Source organism: Rattus norvegicus, chromosome 16 (genome assembly GCF_021556685.1).
Source record: "Rattus norvegicus strain SHRSP/BbbUtx chromosome 16, alternate assembly SHRSP_T2T, whole genome shotgun sequence".
Lineage (NCBI taxonomy): Eukaryota > Metazoa > Chordata > Mammalia > Rodentia > Muridae > Rattus > Rattus norvegicus.
This window is the reverse complement of record NC_141549.1, coordinates 34,137,357-34,150,754: the sequence shown is the minus strand read 5'-3', so window position 1 is coordinate 34,150,754 and position 13,398 is coordinate 34,137,357. Positions and strand designations below refer to the sequence as shown.

General features: G+C 38.6%; 2 protein-coding genes across 14 annotated transcripts in view; one reads left to right on the top strand and one right to left on the bottom strand.

Moving 5' to 3' along the window:
* Erich1 (glutamate-rich 1) overlaps positions 1-13,398 on the bottom strand; it is a gene marked incomplete at its 5' end in the record, with an annotated part of 52,793,804 nt that overhangs the window by 49,513,609 nt on the left and 3,266,797 nt on the right.
* Positions 1-13,398, top strand: part of LOC134478918 (probable ATP-dependent RNA helicase DDX60) — a 123,398-nt gene that overhangs the window by 106,970 nt on the left and 3,030 nt on the right. For 11 of the 14 annotated variants that reach the window (XR_015640294.1, XR_015640292.1, XM_087589521.1 and 8 more), the window contains 6 exons: positions 377-518; positions 5,449-5,570; positions 7,013-7,160; positions 8,690-8,832; positions 11,367-11,518; positions 12,768-12,830. Coding sequence is in view for 11 of the 14 variants with exons in the window: in XM_087589521.1 (XP_087445647.1) it covers positions 377-518; positions 5,449-5,570; positions 7,013-7,160; positions 8,690-8,832; positions 11,367-11,518; positions 12,768-12,830 (770 nt within the window). In the remaining 3 variants the exon portion in view is untranslated. Of the gene's footprint in view, positions 1-376; positions 519-4,186; positions 4,491-5,448; positions 5,571-7,012; positions 7,161-8,689; positions 8,833-11,366; positions 11,519-12,767; positions 12,831-13,398 lie in introns of those variants that run through there. The other 3 variants (XM_087589517.1, XM_087589516.1, XR_015640293.1) reach the window with 2 other exon arrangements.

The following is a 13,398-nucleotide window of genomic DNA, read 5'->3' as shown; positions in this document are numbered from 1 at the left end:
ATTTTTTTTTAAGCAGCAGACCTTTGATTTTTACATCTATTTTTTAAAAATGTGTTTGTGTGTGTGTGTGTGTGTGTGTGGCGCACGCGCCTGTAGACACAAGAAGAGGGATATGAGAAGCCTCAAACTGGACTTACAACTAACTCTGAAGCTTGATGTGGAAAACTGAGTCAGGTCCTCTGGAAGAGCAGAATGTGCTCCTCACTGCTGAGCCATCTCTCCAGCCCTAGATTTTGGGGTTTTAACCCCATTGAATTGTTGTTACTTGTCATGCATATAACTATTATTATGAACTATTTTAAACTGACAATGAGTAATTGACTTGTTATTAGTTCTGTGAGTTGAGCCAAGCTAACAAATTATCTTTGTTCTTTAGGGACATATAGATCAAGAAGGTAATCCTACAGGGTTTGCTGGCCTTGTCACACATCTACATTACCATGAACCTTCTAATCTTGTGTTCGTCAGTTTTCTTGTAAAAGGCCTTTTCCATAAACTTTGTCAGCCAACAAGTAAAGGTAAGTTTGAGGTCTGTGTTGTCTGTGTGTCAGTGTAGAATCAAAGTAATGTTGTCATATCATTAGCATATAAATAATATATCTTATTAGTATATGGGTATATATCAAATAGTATATAATATGGTACATATAGGTACACCACATACACACACACACACACACACACACACACACACAATCTTCTCTGATTTGTGGAAGGTAAATATTTCAGAAAAATGTTTATTCAACTGTTACTTAAGGGTTCACCAGTTTAAAATAATGATGTATGTGTGAGAGTCTTATTATTGTGTATTTAAAGTAAAAGTTTAATGATATAAAAGAGAATGATAATTTCTTTTATTTCTTCAGTGAATATTTATTGAGCTCCTATACATGTAGTTGTGAGTTTTAAAATACATTATTAAAGTATTTTCTTTTTTTCCATCTTTATTAACTTGGCTATTTCTTATTTACATTTCAATTGTTATTCCCTTTCCCAGTTTCCAGGCCAACATCCCCCTAACCCCTCCCTGTCCCCTTCTCTATGGGTGTTCCCCTTCCCATCCTCCCCCCATTACCTCCCTCCGCCAACAATCATGTTCACTGGGGGTTCAATCTTGGCAGGACCAAGGACTTCCCCTTCCACTGGTGCTCTTACTAGGCTATTCATTGCTACCCATGCAGTTGGAGCCCAGGGTCAGTCCATGTATACTCTTGGGGTAGTGGCTCAGTCCCTGGAAGCTCTAGTTGGTTGGCATTGTTGTTCATATGGGGTCTCAAGCCCCTCAAACTCTTTCAGTCCTTTCTAAGATTACTTCAACGGGGGTCCCATTCTCAGTTCAGTGGTTTGCTGCTGGCATTCGCCTATGTATTTGCTGTATTCTGGCTGTGTCTCTCAGGAGAGATCTACATCCGGCTCCTGTCGGCCTGCACTTTTTGCTTCATCCATCTTATCTAGTTTGGTGGCTGTATATGTATGGGCCACATGTGGGGCAGGCTCTGAATGGGTGATCCTTCTGCCTCTGTTCTAAACTTTGCCTCCCTATTCCCTGCCAAGGGTATTCTTGTTCCTATTTTAAAGAAGGAATGAAGCATTCGCATTTTGGTCATCCTTCTTGAGTTTCATGTGTTCTGTGCATTTAGGGTAATTTGAGCATTTAGCTAATATCCACTTAGCAATGAGTGCATACCATGTGTGTTTTTCTGTGATTGGGTTACCTCACTCAGGATGATATTTTCCAGTTCCATCCATTTGCCTATGAATTTCATAAAGTCATTGTTTTTGATAGCTGAATAATATTCCATTGTGTAGATGTACCACATTTTCTGTTCCATTCCTCTGTTGAAGGGCATCTGGGTTCTTTCTAGCTTCTGGCTATTATAAATAAGGCTGCGATGAACATAGTGGAGCACTTGTCTTTTTTATATGTTGGGGCATCTTTTGGGTATATGCCCAAGAGAGGTATAGCTGGATCCTCAGGCAGTTCAATGTCCAATTTTCTGAGGAACCTACAGACTGATTTCCAGAATGGTTGTACCAGTCTGCAATCCCACCAAAAATGGAGGAGTGTTCCTCTTTCTCCACATCCTCGCCAGCATCTGCTGTCACCTGAGTTTTTGATCTTAGCCATTCTCACTGGTGTGAGGTGAAATCTCAGGGTTGTTTTGATTTGTATTTCCCTTATGACTAAAGATGTTGAACATGAGAATGATAATTTTATAGACAAATTATAGACTTACAAAATTAAGATAAGTGAAGTTAACTAAATATTAGTAGGGGTTTCATTTTGTGCCAATAATTTTAATGTACTCAGTACTACAAATGTAACTTGAAAAGTGCATTGTCACTAGGATTCAGAATATATTGAATGATACATAATAATTATAAGGCATTTCCTTGTAATTAAATATAATATATGATCAGTTTTGAGTAACAATATAAGAAAGCATTGTTAAAAATAGAAAACGCAGGGGTTGGGGATTTAGCTCAGTGGTAGAGCGCTTGCCTAGCAAACGCAAGATCCTGGGTTCGTTCCCCAGCTCCGAAAAAAAAAAGAAAAAAGAAAAAAAAATAGAAAACGCAAAAGTCTACCCACAAATAATCACTATTAATATCTGTGAACATTATTTGGGACACAATTTTCTTTGAATATAGTTGTATAGTAGGTCAATAACTAATATTGAATTCATTATGTGATCTAGGTCAATTTAGACATATTAAATTTTTTCTCAAATTGGACAAAATTTTAAAAATGAATTCCATAAAGTTTTATGAAAAACCTTTGAATCCTACATTTCAAAATAAAATTTTTATACATCTTTGAAGTAAATATTGCCCTTTCATAATATGTGTGCTTGTATGTGTGTAATGGTCCCTTCAATGTCTCTTACTTTGGTTTCTGTCACTAAGTAATGGAAATACTTTTAATGTCTTTATGCTTTAAAAAAATGTATCATGTTGTGACCACTCAGAAAGTTCTGTTCCCCAAAAATTTGTTAAAGAAGTCATTTCAGGCAACCGGAAATGTGGTTGTGTTTATTGTTGTTGATGGGGGGGGTCTAAAATAGATAACTTTATAAAGGATGCATCGAGGTGTTAAACAGACTGGTTCTTACCCTTTAAGAAGTCCGAGCTAGGGGCTGGGGATTTAGCTCAGTGGTAGAGCGCTTACCTAGGAAGCTCAAGGCCCTTGGTTCGGTCCCCAGCTCCGAAAAAAAGAACCAAAAAAAAAAAAAAAAAAAAAAAAAAAAAGAAGTCCGAGCTAATACTCAAACATAACTAACCCGATGCTAGACTCTAAGTTTTTGGGACCATCACAACTTTTTAAGCACTCACACTGTTCATGTGTGGTTGGAGTGCAGGGCCTCATGTGAGCTGTGGCTCCATTTGAGTGGAGGAAGGTTATCTGTGGGTTTAGTTTTGGATATTTTGTTGGTAGGCACTGCGATGTCATAGGAGTTTGTTGAAGAGGAGAGAGGCTGAGAAGGTTTGAATGAGAATGGCCCCCATATGCTGAATACTGGCTCACAGGGAGTGGCAGTATTTGAAAGAATTGGGAAGTATAGCCTTGTTATATGAAGTATGTCAGTGGGGAATGGGCTTGGAGGTTTCAAAAGCCCATGGCAAGTCCAGAGTCTTTCTCCTTCCCGCTGCCTGTGAATCTGATGTAGGACCCTCAGCTACATCTCCAACGCCATGTGTGCCTGAGTGCCACCATGCTCCTCAACATCATGACAGTGGCCTAAACCTCTGAAACTGCAAACATGCACCAATTAAATGCTTTCTTTTTATAAAAGTTGCCATGGTCATGATGTCTCTTTGCAACAATCAAACAGTAGCCAAGACAGAAGTGGGAACCAGAGTGTGGTATTGCTGTGGACTTTGGATTAGGAAAGTTGTGTAGCATTTTAAGTGGGCCTTAATAGGCCATAGTAGTAGGACTGGGAGAGACAGGGGTGCTAAGAATAATGTAGATTATAATAGCTCAGCTCAAGAAGTTTCAGGGGAGACAAATATTAGTGGCCTGGAGACCATTTTTGTGATATGTTGGCAAAGAATTTTCTGCTCTTATTCAAAAAAAATATTTCAGAGACTAAATTGAAGAATTCTGGATTACTGACATTAGCAGAGATGTCAGTGCAACCTAGCGTTGACTGTATTTTGTGGTTTTTTTTTCATTTTTCTGCAGATCTATAAAGAAAAGGAGCAAGCTTCACAAAGAGAAAGACAAAATAAACAGTTTGAGGAGAAAAGGAGCACCAGGAAGTGTAATGGAGCTAGATCTAGTGCTCAATGACATAAAGACTTTAAAGAAAAGCCTGATGCTAAATGGGATAAAGGGAGCAGTGAACCCTGGGAAATACTCTACACTGCCAAGCTTTTAACTTGTGAAAAGGAATTAAAGAGACACTTAAGCAGTGAAGGGAACCAACAGCAGCTGGAAGCTAACACAGACATAATTCTAGAAGAGGGCAACGTTCTAGCCCTAGCAGGTAGTAGAACTCAGCTTTAAAGTCAAGAATACAAGAAAGAGATTGTGGAACCTCTGAGACTAAGAAAAGCTCTTGAAGCCAGGCATGTGTCAGGGGTGTGTTACCACACAGAGGCTCATCCAGGCCATCACATGAACCTCTGAAGGTGAAGCATGGATTGTGTTGGAGACCCCAAGAATAGTGAGCAGGATTTTAGGTTGTTCCTGAAGAACTTTATAGGGATTGCACTCTCTAGAATCCATAAGGGAAAGATACTACTGGGATTAGCATGTAGTAAATGTACTAATAGATCTGATGCTGCTCCTCATTAGCTTGGCAAGTGGCAGTAGCAGGATCTATGTGCTGACTTGAATAGGAATGGCTCCCACAGGCTTGTATATTTGAATGCATGGTCATTCGGGAGTGGCACTACTTGAGAGGGATCAGGAGGTGTATCATTATTGAAGTATTTCACTGGGAGTAGGCTTTGGAGCTTTGAAGTCTCAAGCCAGGCCTTCGGGCTCCCTCTTCCTGTTGCCTGATCGTTCAAATGTTGAACTCTTAACTGCTTCTTCAGCACTATGTCTGCCTGAGTGTCACCATGCTCCCTACCATGTTGGGGTTGGTCTAAACCTCTAAAACTGTAGACAGCTACAATTTCTTTTATGAGTTGCCATGGTCATTTTGTCTCTTGGTCACAGCACACTGACCAACACAGAGACAGTGTTATAAATTTGGTCATTCACTGGGAGATGGGCCAAATTGAGCAAAATGTAAATCTGACCATGAAGTAATTCGTAGCTGGAAAGAGAAGGATGTTAATGAAGGTAATAAGTGTGAATGCAAAAGCTCAGAAGAGAAGCAGCTGCAGGAAAAGTTAGTCTACAGTTGCTATGAAGTAAACATAAGAATTTAAACGCAGCAACTTAACCTAACTCATATATATATAAATGAATGACATGGACTTCCTTTTGAACAGATTCAAAATGCTTTTCTGAAGATGTAATGGAGAAGCTAGTTTTAGTATTAGCAAATCTTTTTGGAAGAAGATATATTCCAGCCAAGTTCCACGAGGCTCACCCTAAGTTTTATCAATCAAAGGTAAAAATCTTCTGACTAAATTAATTAATAATAGTACACAGATTCTATCAGAAATGTTTTAAAGGCAATTGGATTTTATGGATATGGGACCATGAATGTATTTTATATATTAATCTATTCTTTCCAGAAATACTATTGTATTTATCTGCTACTCCAAGCATCTCTATTCAAAGTTTACATGCCTTGAGAATAAATAGCAGGAACACACATTCAGCATTTTAGTTGATTTCATCAAAATGTAGCATTAATGAAAAGGGACTTGGTTGAAATTCTTGCCATGCAAGCATGAGGAGTTGAATTTGGATTCCTAGTACCCACATGACGAGATTTGCACAGTGGCATGCATTGCATTCCCAGAGCTAGGGAGCCAAAAATGCATGGCTCCTTGGACCTGGCTAGGGCAGGAGAGCCTACTGGGAGAGTGACAGGTATGGTGGGAGAGCTTGCTTCAAAAAATAAGGCGGGGAGCACCCACAGGTGTATTCATGTGCATATGCACACAATGTAGGCAATTATATATTGAAATCCCAATGCTACCCTCATTGCTGAATGTGTGTCTTGTGATAGGATCATATGTCACAGTGCCGTTTCTGAGGAAGTGTTGCAGAGTTATCTGGGAAATTGTCTTTTGACTCCTAGTGTCTTAATCTTAGAAACATTTTTTTTTCAATTTTAATATTTTCATCTTGCTTTGTCAAGAGGTGCATTTGTTCATTAATATTAACAGTTATATGAATTAATTAAACATGCATGTTTGTGCATGAGATCATATTTATAGCACCCTTACCACTCTTTGATGCTTCAAGTAATATTACTCCATAATATTCCTGATGGACCCTTTATGGCATGGCTGACAGAGGCAGAATTCCTTTTCTTCCCAGCTCTTCAGGTACAGAAGTCTTAAACAAAGGTGCTTTGTGGGTGCATGCTTTTAGGTTCTTGTTTACTATTAAAAACTACCACAAAAAAAAGGAGAAACAAAACAAAACAAAATTAGATACAAAGCACTTTCATGTGTCCAGGTAAAAGTCATTAGCAGCGTTAGTACAGTGAACACAAGTGAAGGTTCCCAAACTTCTCAACCAGGCACAGTTGATTCCCTGCCTGAAAATCTGATTCACCTTTTTGGCTCTCCAAATGTATCCCTAGGTCCTTTGAAATTACTCATGAGTCCAATGGCATTTGAGGGCATGCGTCTATTTTTACAAACATCCTATCATTTTGATTAAGTTGCATCAGACTAAATGTTGTGAGTAGAGTATTTTTTTACACAAGCATAGAAGAACAAGAATCATTTTTTATACCCTAGTTCAACTAAGAAGAGAAGTACAGCTTTGTTGAAAACAATAAATTATAGTATGTGGTCTTTTGCCTTCATTGCTGTAGATATTCAGTGTTTTATGGAAGGTATTCAACTCTCTCTGGAAAACTTTGGCTTTTAGGTGTTCCTTGATGACCTCCCCCAGGACTTCAGTGACGCCCTGCTTGAGTACAACATGCAAGTGACTAGGGACTTTGCTTCCTTTCTGCTCATTGTGTCCCGATTGGCGGATATGAAACAGGAGTATCAACTCCCCTTGTCGAAAATCGGCAAGTATATTTTAGTCCTACTGTGAGTCAACTTAATAAGAGTCTCACCCAAGGACATGTCAGGTGGGTCCTAGGGATTAGGTCAGTGGTAGAGCTCCATGTCTCCCATGTTTACCTCTGAAGGCTGACACGGTAGAAAAGTCAGCCTGCTTGAGAACAATTGGATTCTTTCTAATAAAAATGGAAGTTTGTGGTTAAAGGACTGTGGAGAATGAAACTAAAACCAAGTTTTATTCTTTATAAACCATTTTCAGCACTGACTCTGGGAGAGTTCTAGAAAGTTGAGGAAGTCTGACTCCAAGACAAGAGGAAATCTATGAGTATTTGTAGGGCAGGCTTGTTGCTGATTGTCATAGACCTTGGTCAGATTCCCTGACTCTGCTACTTCTGACCTCTGGAATTGGGAGAAGTGATGCCCTAATCATGACCTTGCTTTATCAATGGACACTGGAAACAGAGAAGAGTATTGTTTTGCATTAGTACATTTCAAAAGGCTAGTTTCAGATCATCAGTGCACAGAAATACCCTGAAGGAGGGCTTAACATATTACCAAATGTTTCACTTTTGTTGTTCTTACCAATAGATGGAAGCTTCCTAAAAGAGCATAAACAGAATAAATGGGTGACTGAGATATAACATTTTGAGGTGGGGAGAAATGTCTGTGGTTTGCGGTACCCTAATATCCTCAGTTAGAGAAATTCACAGAAGTAGAGTATGTACTCTCTTAGACTCTATAAATGTAGAGGCCAAGACAACAGCAGGTGGTAACGATAGGCATGTACCTCTCGGGGTAAGTGCGGTGGGAGCAGGAGCGTGGTCTGCTTCAGGGACACCCTAGGGCCCACATTGGCGTTTTCTATGAACAAGGATGGATAATGAACATGTTCTCATAACCATTTCCACACTTACTGATAGTGGACACTTAGAGTAGCATATTGAGTCTATTTTTAAGCCACCCTATGCATGCTTAATCTTGTCTGATCTGGAAAGCTAAGCAAAGTTCAGTACGGTTAGTGTCTGGGAAGATTCTAAGGCCAAATCTCAATTCAGTTTGGAAAATGTTATAAATGTCAGAGTTAATTTAGACAACTTTCTAGTTTAATTAACTTTTGACTGTCAAAAGTATAGTACATAGTTACAATAGTACCTCTGGCACAAATTGTCTATTTTAATGAATGGTTTCATCACACACTGTCTAGGCTGTATGTACCAATTCAATCTTACTCCATGGTGTGGACCCTGCTAGGTTCAGTGCCTTCCATATTTGCATGGTTTAGCTCTTATACAAGGACATGAGGTCTAACACTGTGGCTGCATTTAAAAATGAATCTTCCAGGCATGATAGGGCCTGCCTTAATTTCCAGTATTCAGAGGCAGGGAATCTCTATGGTCAGCCTGGCAAACACTGAGAGTTCTGGGCATCTAGGGATGCATAGAGACTTTATCTCAAACAGGCAAGCAAGCAAATAAGAAATTAAAATAGCAAGAATTAAAATAAAAGTGGTTGTATGTCAACTCATTCTGCTCAGAGTTCGCAGGTAAAGAATGTGAGGATTCACCACTTGTGTCTCACTTGATGAGCTGCAAGGAAGGAAGGATGGCGGTTTCGCCCTTCGTTTGTTTGTCTGGAAACTTTGATGTGGATTTGCTTAGTCCGGGAGTTCCAAATCATGTAAGTAAAAAGTAATGCTTATTAGTCAGCCTCCGTGGGCCTTTTGCTCCAGTATGTGTGGTGTGTTATCAGACTACCGTAGAAGCTGTGAAACGCTAACATACACGAGATTAAAAAATTATGCTTTTCATTTAAAGAAAAATAATCATTTTTGAAACTTTTGATTTCTTTTTCTTTCTTTCTTTCCTTCTTTCTTTCTTTCTTTCTTTTTTTTTTTTTTTTGGTTTGTATGTCTATATGTGACTAATTGGACATGTCCAAGAAATTGGTAGTTAAGTATATTGAAAAAAAAGCATAGTTATTACATATTATAGTTTTCCTTTGCCAGGCTGGACGTGATGATTCATGCCTACAATTCCAGCACTGGAGAGGCTGAGACAGGAGGATGGATAGAAATTTAAGTATTATGTAAAGAGTTTCAACAATCCTTTTTCAAAAAGAGAAGGAGGAGGAAGAGGAGGAGAGCAAAATAATTCCTTTTCCATTTATTATGTAATTAATTGAATTTATAAAATATAACCATCACTTTTATTTCCTTTTTACATGTAAAGTTTTCATGGGGATTCAGAGGGATATGAATACAATGAGAAAAGACTAGAAAGTTTCTTGTTATTGTAAAATCAGCACCAATTAGGAGGTACCCAGGTGTGTGTGTACAAACACATTCCTACTCACCCTTGCTGACCACAGAATTCTAGCAATTTTTGCTCTCCCTTCCTTCATTTTGAAGCAGCTGTCATCAGTATTTAGATTCATGTTACTTGATTATAGTCTGGTTTTTGCTTGACATGATTCACTCTACCTAAATTTCACTTCCTTATATTACTTGTTACAGTTTAGTTCTGATTAAATTACAATCTAATCGAATCTAATTCTAATGCTTCTAGATGGCTTATGAAGAGTAGTCACATAGTAAGTACCCATGAACTGAGGCCTCAGAAGCCTCTCCTTTATTTCATTTCCTTGTATTCCACTAAAGTGACCTAAGTTTTTAAATTCATCCAAAAATTTTCATTTTACACATGACTTTTGATTATGCTAGCATTTTATTTCTACAGAAGTGAAGGGATGTTTCGTTGTAGTCTCATGAAAGTATCTCTTCCTATGTTTAGTTTTATGCCTGTAAGGTCCATCCATGTTTTGACGTGAAGCTCTAGTTCGTTTTTCCTGTGCCACAGTAGTTCATAACACAAAACTCTCCATTACTCTGTCAATGTTTGCCTGCTTTAGTTCTTTGTTGCTACAATCAGGGCTGGTGTCTGTTACATGTGCGCAACTTTATCTTGAATGTGGGTTTTCTGGGTCATAAGAAAATGGGGATATTAAAATATTCAAGTCTATTACCCATGACTCTTAACCCACTCTAGAAGGTAGTTGGGCTATCTTTCAGCATCATTAACCCTTCTCGTCAGAGCTCCTGTTGATGACACTAGGCAGTATGCAAAAACAAACAGGCATAGAAAACTACTGATTTGCTTTCTTCATTATTCTGATTTTTGTTCTATCTCCTCTCTACTCTTTTTATTCTGGTTGTTTATTCTGAAGATCATTAGATTTTTTTTTCAGTTGAATAATCTCTTATGATAGGGAATCCTCCTGCCCCTGAAATCCCATTCTGAATTGTTAAGGAGACTTTATAGTTTTTCATTTGCCTTTTTTCCTAGTCTTTCTTGCTATATTCCAGCAAGACTGGTAGCCTGGACATCAGCTGCTTCAGTCATCATCACAAGCAGGGCTAAGCCATACTCCAGGATACACTGCTTCAGTGTGTGCAGAAGGCAAGAGTGTGCTTGAAGGCACTGATAATGAACAACTGTAAATGTAACTTTCATTTTCCTGTTCTAAGTGTTGCTCTGGAGGCTTACTGCTGAATAAGTTCACCCTATCTAACTGTTTCTGAACTGGGGCTGGAAGGTTCAACTCAGCTCTTCCAGGCCGAAGTCCTCTCCAAGCTGACTGATCCAAGCTTCTTTGGGGTTCTGACTGAATTGCTCCACTTGGCCTCATAATAACTTTTAATATGTTCTAATCTTCTGGCTCTTTCTCATTTTCTGCCTCATTCTGTCTTCTCCTGCAACCTATCTCTGTGAAACTGTGCCCCTTCCTCCTCCTCCTCCTCCCCTCTCCTCCACCATCTCTCTCTCACCTGCTCTTTTAGGTCTCCTCTGTTTTCATGAGAGTTGGGCATATCCTATCTCTAACTCATTCTGTCAAATATTTCTCTGATTTGTCACTTTGTATGCCCCTTGCTTGGATGTTACTTTCAAACATGGCTACTTCCTTGTACAGGCTAATCCTACCTTCATTGTTAAGAATTAAAGGTGTATACAAAGAGCATATCTGTATTCTAGCCAGATCATGCTGTAATCCACGATCTGCATTCACACTGGATCACACTGACCTAGAAGATCTTTCCATATAATCCCTTGCCAGATCAGCCATATTGTTGGATTAAAATTTCTCTACAAACAATACCAAGTTCTAAGTCATAACCATCTGCCCGTGTGAATAACCAAAAACTTATATTTCTTTAGGTCACTCTACACACAATTTGTATCAATCATGCACAAGCCCCAGTGCTGTGGCCACACAGATTGGACAGTCAAGGAAGAAAAATGCCACTTGATGCCTATGCACTTGATTTCTATAAGTATGGATCCCTTGCTGGATTAGACCAGGACAATAGGTATGTTCTATCTTGAAAATTCCAAAAATAGTTCTGACAGGCATATTACACTTTCATTTCCAGACTGATGGCACAGATGATGATATATCCTATTCAATTATTTCTAGTTTTGCAGCAAAACTTTAGCATTTGGGCCAACTCAGTTGGTCTAAATATATACTCTAAATGTGTCTTTGTATATATTAAATTTATCTTTACATTACAGTTCTATTTAGGCATCATTTGGTATTTTAGATATAATTGCAAATCTATCTACAACTATATACACAAATATATAATAGCAACCTGGTATTTTTTAGTGCCTGACAGAATATAGTGTCTAGTTTACATATTTGGGTTTGAGACTATTGTTTAAGCTTGTTGCTGGGGAAGCCATTTCTATAAATATAAATAGAATCAGACATTATTTTCTTTCTTTTTTTTTTTTTTTTTCGGAGCTGGGGACCAAACCCAGGGCCTTGCGCTTGCTAGGCAAGAGCTCTACCACTGAGCTAAATACCCAATCCCTTTTTGTTTGTTTTTAAAAGTTGTATGTTGATAATTTCATAATTGTGTATAACACACTAAGACCACATCCCCCACGCCCACATATTCTTGTGTATCTTCTTAGTTTCAACCCCTAACCCCAGCAAGTCAGCCTCCCATTTTTGCATTGTCTTTAAATTTTGGGTTGTTTTCATTTTGAGCCTCACTAAGTTTTACTAGGGCTGTCTACATGAGTGTGGTGCCATCTCCTGAAAGTCAGGAGACTCAAACACTGAAAACAATACTGAAGAAAAATGGCTCTTTCAGCCCATAGGGCCCCTGCCTCCCTTGGGAACTAGTTTCTTAGGACCCCGCCTCTCATCCTTGAGTGATATTAATGGGTCCAGCCTTGTGTAGACCCCATGCAAGCAGCCTTAGCTGCCGCAGACTCAGGAGTCACATCAGGTCCAGAGGACAGCATTTCACAGGACTTGCTTCACATTTAGCTCTTAATTCTCTCTGTCTCCTCTTTTGTGATCTTCTCTGAGTCTTGTTGGGGTGACACAGATATTCCATATAAGTGTCAGTGCTCAGCAGTCACTTACTCTAAGTAGTCTGATTAATTGTGAGCCACTCATTATAACAACAACAACAACAACAACAACAACAACAACAACAACAACAGTGTTTTTTGACCATGTTTGAATCAGCCCTAATTTGTGGATATAAACATCAATGGTAAATAATTTTTGTATCATTAATTTCTGTTTTTTCTGTCACTCAGGATACATCCAAGGGATGCATATAATCTGTTGAAAGATTTTTACCTTACCATTAAATCTATCAGGTATGTTATATGTCTAAATGTTACTTTCATATTTTTCTCAAATTTAATTGTCATTTTGAAATTTTGAGATTAGTTTCCCCCATGATCCAAGTATGTAAAAGTATCACTGAGTCTGTTACATTCCATGCATTTCAATTTCTCAGAGGTCTGTTCAGTTCGCCATCCCTACAACCTGCTGGTCATGGTCTGTAATATAATTAATTCAAAAATATGTTTGACATTAAGTTCCATCCAGATAGAGCCTCAGACTCAGGCAGTACACATAGCTCAAAACTATTCCAGAGCATCCTTGGTCCCAGATATTCTCAATGAGCAAATGATGTTTCAGAACTCTCTCTGAGGTGCCAGCAGGTCAGTTTATAGCATTTGCTTCCTCTGGAGTCTCCTGCTACAGCCAATATTTTTTCAGGGTTTGTCTGACTGTAAATTCATAGTCACTTCCTATTCTGATCTGGAACAAAGCCAGTTGCTCACAAAACAATATCAAACTTAAGGCTTCATTGTCCAAATATGTCACCTAGTTAAACGACTATCATCTTAACCTCTTGTCTCTATATGCATTTGAACA